Source organism: Microtus ochrogaster, chromosome 26, assembly GCF_000317375.1.
Source record: "Microtus ochrogaster isolate Prairie Vole_2 chromosome 26, MicOch1.0, whole genome shotgun sequence".
In the NCBI taxonomy this organism is placed as follows: Eukaryota; Metazoa; Chordata; class Mammalia; order Rodentia; family Cricetidae; genus Microtus; species Microtus ochrogaster.
Genome location: NC_022025.1, coordinates 13,853,950 through 13,861,115, shown reverse-complemented (window position 1 = coordinate 13,861,115; position 7,166 = coordinate 13,853,950). Strand labels below are relative to the sequence as shown.

At 45.4% G+C, this 7,166-nt stretch overlaps 1 protein-coding gene across 5 annotated transcripts in view; it reads left to right on the top strand.

The window, feature by feature from the left end:
- Reln (reelin) overlaps window positions 1–7,166 on the top strand; it is a 441,277-nt gene that overhangs the window by 381,997 nt on the left and 52,114 nt on the right. For all 5 annotated transcript variants that reach the window (XM_026784681.1, XM_026784680.1, XM_013350437.2 and 2 more), the window contains exon 46: window positions 2,332–2,500. In XM_026784681.1, the coding sequence (XP_026640482.1) occupies window positions 2,332–2,500 (169 nt within the window). The remainder of the gene's footprint in view (window positions 1–2,331; window positions 2,501–7,166) is intronic.

Genomic DNA, 7,166 nt, shown 5'->3' with positions numbered 1-7,166 from the left:
GTATGTGCTCTTTTGATTGCTCGATCGGCGCTGTTTCTCCACTCTTGTATAGTTCAAGACTCTGCCTAGGGGGTGACACTGCCCACAGCTGTCTGTTTCTTCTTCTATCAACCACTTTCAGGAAATCCCCACAAGCCAACCTATTGCAGACAATTGCCCATTGGGTCGTTTTTACCAGGTGATTCTAGGCTGTGACAGAAAGTTACTCGTCACGGGAATTGTAATGTTTTATGAGAGACCGGCTCTGTGAAGGTAAACAGATAGGAATCCTAGGAAATAAGGTGGAGCAGTGATCTCCAATGGGGCCTCAGGGAGGACGGTGATAGAGTACCATGCTGGCATTAAGAGAAGCAGAAAAGACAAAGGCAACGTGAGACAGTGAAAACAACCAGATCTACCAGGACTAAGTAGTGGGCGCCACACAGGGAACTCAACAAGGGAGTCAGCTTTTGGAAGTGATGTCTAAATTTCAAACCCAGAGAAAGAGTGTCAAAATATCATCGTTGCTGAAGTTTAGTGGTTAACAAAATTTGTTTTTTTTATGGAAGAAAGTGGTGTGGTTTTCTTGGTTCTGGTGATAGTACTTCTTGGACCCGTAAGAAGAACCTGTCTAGACTGCTCTTCCCAATGTATTCAGCATCCAGTGTCGTCCTAGAATCAGTAAGCACTGGCTGCGTGAGTCAAATCAGTTTGGAGACATAAAACTGGTAGGTGTTGTGTGTATGTATGGAATAGGAGGCCAGAGAGATGTCTGGAGCAATGTACAAAGCTCCCCTGGTAAGCAAAAGAGTCAGCATGAAGACAGGATTCCTGGAATAAGGATCTCAACTAAAAGAATCAGAGCAATCGGTAAGGACACATACAATGAAGGCTGAGCCATTGTCTGTACCTAGAAGGCTTCAGGGAGCAAACGGCCTCATGTCGGCCACACAGAATCTCCTGGGGGCTCTTCAGAGCTGCTGACCCCGGGGCCAGGGGCCAGAAGGTTTGGGGAAGAGACTGGCCATGAAATGCAAGGACCGAGAGTTTCTCAAGGTACCCAAGGAGTTTGAGTGTGCCGCCGAGATTGAAAGGTACCTAAGGAGTTTCAGTGCGCAGCTAAGAGTGAAAGTCGTTACCTTAGAGCAAGCGATTCAGCAGCTTATAAAGCACTTGTAGCCAGCAGAGTAGCGAAGATGGGAAAAGCTGACTGTTTCAGAGGAAGAAAAGGGAAAGAGAGAACTATCCTTCTGCAGACCCCAGTCTGACCGCTGCGTTTACACAAATTCCATGACTTTCAGATGTCTCTTTATGCGTCCTTGGCTCCCCAGTGTGCTCCTTTGTGTAGAAGAGTGAAATATAAATATATAGGGAAAGAGATGGTGTGGTTTCTAAGAAGTGTCATGTATAACGAGAGCAAAATGGACGTAACTGGCCAGAATGTTTTGTGGGGTGGTCAAAATGTAAAAGATTGGGGTTAGAGAGATGACTTGGTGCTAAGAGAATTTGCTGCTCTTACAGAGGAGTGAGATTTGGCTCCCAACACCCGCATCGGATGGCTCACAACTCTCTGTACCTCAAAAGAGGATCCTCTCTTGGCCTCTATGGGCAGCCACCCAGACACACACAAACACACAAAGAAACACACACAAATAAAAATAATTCTGTCTAAAAATTTTGAAGCCTGCTCAGATTTTTTGCATATTTAAAAAGATATCATTAAATTTAGCATTGATAAAAAAGACATGAGATTGAGGGGAACTGGGTTTCAGTGAGAAGGATAAGACAGGGCATTGAGGAGACAGGACCAGAGTCACCATGTAGAATATGTAATACATTGGCTGCTCATATACGCATAGCAGTATATGAACCAATAACTTGTATTTTTTTCTAAAAGGTTCTCATTATAATGAGTGATTTGGGGAAAGTCGTTTTATTTCACTTGTTTATATCTCCTTAAAAGGAGTTAGTTCAACATTATTAAAATTAGCAGTAATGGCCAGGCCTTGTGGTCCACATCTTTAATCGTAGAGCTCAGATCTCTGTGAGGCCAGCCTGATCTATGTAGTGAGTCCCAGGACTGTGTGAGAGACCCTGTCTCTAAAAAACAAAAAAAAAAAATAAAATAAATGAACAAAAAAGCAAAAATAAATAGAGAGAAAAACCAAACTGGCAAACATTTCAAAGTTGGAAATATAAACATAAGGGGTAAGTAAAACTATTTCATTACATTTTAAACCATATATGCATGTATGCACACACACACACACACACGCACACACACAGTAAGCCACTGTGGTCCCCGGTTCTGCAGGCGTGTGTTGGCTTTAAGAACACTACTTCCTGTTTCAGCTATTGAACTGGAATACTCGGTGGATCTGGGGCTATCGTGGCACCCGTTACTGAGGGACTGCCTGCCCACCAACGTCGAGTGCAGCCGCTACCACCTGCAGCGGATCCTGGTGTCGGACACTTTCAACAAATGGACCAGAATCACCCTGCCCCTCCCTCCTTACACCAGGTATTGCTACGTCTGCATGGATCACCCCGATGTGATCAGCTTTGGTACTAGTCAGACCAAGTTTAAATGAGATGCATGAGAATTTGCTACGTATCTGAATATAAATTAAGGCTAACTCAATAAGAAAAGTGAAAGCCAGTTTTTATGGGGAAGTTGTTCTTTTTTTTTCCTTAAATCTAGGCTTTTCCTGACTTTTAGTGCTAATAATTTTTTTAAGACTGGCTTATACAAGAAAACACTAGTTGCAACATCACAACTTCTCCGGCTTGACTGAGAGATGCCAAAAAGCAGCCATTTAAAATAAGACCACTGGCCGGGCGGTGGTGGCGCACGCCTTTAATCCCAGCACTCGGGAGGCAGAGGCAGGCGGATCTCTGTGAGTTCGAGACCAGCCTGGTCTACAAGAGCTAGTTCCAGGACAGGCTCCAAAACCACAGAGAAACCCTGTCTCGAAAAACCAAAAAAAAAAAAAAAAAGATAAAATAAGACCACTGGATGCCAAATAGATTTAAATGGGATCTATTTTTCTGCCACTTAAACCACTGCCAATACAGTGGTTAGTGGTTTTATATAAATGAATATAGCAAATAAATCTGTCCTAACATTCGCCTCTGCTTTCCAAATCTTATTTTGAATATGACTTTGGAATTTATCACCTGGAGCTCCTGTGGAAAGCAACCATAAGGGCTTCATCCACTACACCGACGGCAAATAACTTGGTTTGAGAAAAAGTGCCTGGTAACTGCTGGATTGTGTGTGCGTTTGTACTCCAGTGTTAGGAACGTGAAGGGTCAATTCTCCCCAGGAGAACCACACTCTATGATTCCTTCGCCGCCCACAGCGAGCCCGGAGCATAGGAAAGCATTAAGATCGCGATTAGCGCTCCGGTTTGCTCCGCGGAAACCTGGCCGGCTGCTGCCCTTAGCAGAGAAGGAGGACAATCAGCACAGTGTGGAACAAGGGTTATAGCTTGGGCTCATTATTGTCCCATCACCTCCCTACACATGAAGAATGAGTAAATCCTCCTAGCAAACGATCCTACCATGCAAGCATTCATCTAGGACGTAACTCTTCCTGGGATTATCATAAACGGAGTCGCTTCCGCCTCTCAGCGCCTACGGCTGCTTTACAATTGCTGGCTCAGAGGCGGGGGACAATATTAACTGTGAGGCAGAGCTGCCAAGTTTAAATGAGTTTAAATGAGATACGTGAGGTTTTGTTGCTCGTTAAAGGTATTGCTGTGCATGAATTATTAAGGTGTTCTTAATAAGTTACGGGGGGAAAGAAACCTCCATTAAGGCAGCTGTCTTTTAAGTCTTTATGAATTCTATGAGTTATTGCCCAGCTACTTGGCGGCATTCTGCAAAGAAGTGACATTCTAAGATTTACTTCAGCTACTCATTATACCCTTGAGATGTCTGCCGGAGAAAAGTAATTATTCCTCATATTTTAATCTGTCTTTTAATTGTCTCTTGCACGCACTCACAAGAATTTTGACCCTTTCAAGTGATACGTGGAAAATCTGATGAGCATCATTTTCCCCTGTTACCATAGTGAAAATACACAGTTTGTTTCCGATATCACCCTCAGGGCTCATTGTCATACGACGGTCTTAAAGGTAACTCCGCCTTACAGCCCACCGCTCTGAGAAATTCAGAGACAAACGGGCATAGGAGAAGCCCAGGCTGGTTTGCTGTATGCCAAGGAAGCTCATGAAAAGTCTCAGAGGACTGTCTCAGACACATGCTGCCCATCTCTCCTGCTTCCACACTCTGCCCTGTGGCTTTCTAAATGTGCTTTTCTTTGTTTTACGTGGAACTGACTTCACCTGTGTTTATCATGAATGGGGCCCTTGGTTTGACCCCCAGCACAGACAGGTGGGTAGCTCTGTAGGTAAGCAGGCAGGCAGGCAGACAAGAAGTTAAACTAACTGACTCCCTAAAAGTCTGGGAACGGGCTGAGGCGTCCATGCGGTCTGCCAGACCTGAGTTTCTAGCTCTTTACTGTAAACAAGGGGGTATCGACAGCTTACAGGTGCATGCTAACTAGGGCTTAGCCCTGACTATGACCACCAGACAGCTGAAACTTAGCTACTGTCTTATGATATGGCTTTAAGGGGGACCTGGGTATTGCTGGTAATGGGTGTAAATGGAAGATGGTCGCCCACAAATTGCCATCAAACATTTCACTCTGCTGAAATAGCCAGGTCTCCGGAAGCAACTGTTTATCCATTCAGACATAATCTTTTTAAGAAATGCTTTTAAGTACTGAATTGTTTACTAGTCTTTACTCCATACTGGGTTGATCCCTACCTCGAAGAGCTTTCAGTTTAGTAAAAGACAGAGGCATTCACCAGAGATCATCCAAACGCAGAACTAACTATAGGATCCATTGCGATATGGCGGAGTACCGGAAGGTGGTGCTTGGTCAGGAAGGCAGAGAATAGTTTCTTGAGAAAGGATGAACTTAAGTAAGATCTGAAGGTGAACTGGGGTTAGGAGGAAGGTCAAAGAATGTTCCAGGTAAGGAGAATGCCCCGTAGTGGCAGGAAGTTGGTGCATCTGAGTTCAGACGAAGAGAAGGGAAGAAAGGGACAGGTGAAATGGTATCAAACCATAAAGAACCAGTGTACTAAATATGGGGCTTTCTTATAGCAATGCATACACATCCGTTAGAGTGTGCAGGAGTAAGGGGCTTGGGGAGATCGGGAGCTAGAGAAGCTTATTATTGTACCTGGAGACTCAATTAGGGAAGGTGAGGGTCTCAGAGAGAGAGGGTGGGGCAGATTGAGACTGGGAGGATGGTTAATATGTTCTCAGTGGACATAAAGAGAAATTCAGAGTGCATACTGGGTGAGCTGAAGATGAAGAGAACATTGTAGAGTGAGGGAAGGGGCAGCGTCCAAGGTCCTCCTGCTCCCTGAGAGACAGTGCCTCTTCCCGACAAGGGACACCGAGAGGAGACACAAGCTATATCATATTCTGCTCCAGGCGTTGCGGGGTTAAAACCCGAGAATTTGGCGTCATTTTTTAACCTTTATTCTTTGCCGTATGCGGCGGTAAAGTTAGAGCCTCCTGGAAAACCGTCCGTAAAATCAAAGTGAATGAGAACCGTTTGTGTAGCCCTGACAGAAGCGAGTCCAGAGGGGTGGGGCGAAGCTGCCTGAACCGCTCTCCCGGCAGAGGCTGTGACCTGTTGGAAGAGCTGAAAAATGCTTCCCGCTGACTTAACTTAAGGCTGTGCTGAGGAACAGGCTAGAAATGCCACAGGTGTTGAACAGGTATTGAAAGTCAGAGTTAGAGAGGGTTTTGTGGAAAGCTGGGCCCAGGCTTTGAGGAATTCAGTGAGTGGGAAAAGAGCATTCTCAGTCAGGAGATCCAGCTGAGAAAGACAAGGCCTCATGGACCTGAGCCTCAGAGAGACTTTAAAGCAGGAAAAGCAGGGGAGGCGGTGATTGCTGGAGCCCGGTTTACTTAACAAAGCGTTGAACCAAAGCAAGAAAGCAACACTCCTGAAAATGGGGCCGTGGCGGTAACACAGCGGGCGAAGTCTCCAGCAGGGCAGTCGTGAGGACCTGAGTCTGAGTGAGCCTCTGAACCGAGGAAGAGAAGACAGACAGGGTGCCCCAGAACTGGCATCTCAGCACTGGGGCAAGAGACACGAAGATTTGGATTCCTGGATTCACTGGACAGTCACCCTAGCCTGCTTAGCAAGCTCCAGGCTCAGGAGAGACCCTGTCTCAAAAAACAAGCTTGAGTCAGACTGTGGTGGCACACGCCTTTAATCCCAGCACTGGGGAGGCAGAGACAGGCGGATCTCTGTGAGTTGGAGGCCAGCCTGGTCTACAAGAGCTAGTTCCAGAATAGGCTCCAAAGTTACAGAGAAACCCTGTCTCAAAAAACCAAAATAAATGAATGAATGAATGAATAAATAAATAAATAAATGAATGAATGAATAATTTTAAAAAACAAATTTGAGGACCCCTAAGGAATGGCTCCCAAGGTTGCTCTCTGGCCTTCACACACACGCGTGCATGCGCGCGCGCACACACACACACACATGATGTGGGAGTGATTTCTTATTAATAAAGAAACTGCCTAGGCCCATTTGATAGACCCACCCTTAGGTGGGTGGAGTAAACAGAACAGAAGGCTGGGAGAAAGAAGCTGAGTCAGAGAGACGCCAAGCTCCCTGCTCCCTAGCAGACGCGATGAAGCTCCAACCCAGGATGGACATAGGCTAGAATCTCCCTGGTAAGCCACCTTGTGGGCTACACAGATTAATAGAAATGAGTTAGGTCAATATGTAAGAGCTAGCCTATAAGAAACTGAAACTAATGGGTCAGGCAGTGTTTAAAAGGATACAGTTTCCGTGTAATTATTTCGGGTAAAGCTAGTTGTGCGGGCAGCCGGGTGCAGGGAAAGTAGCCCGCCGGTCTTATTACTACACACACACACACACACACACACATGTACACGCATGCACACACGTACCTACTTGAATGTATACATATACTGGTATAATATATTATGTATATGTTTGAATATATGTTAAAAACTTGAAGAATTATTGCTAGAAAAGACAAACATATAGGCATCCCCCTGAATATTAACCTTCATCAGGCGATGAAAGGAGACAGAGACAGAGACCCAAATTGGAGCACCGG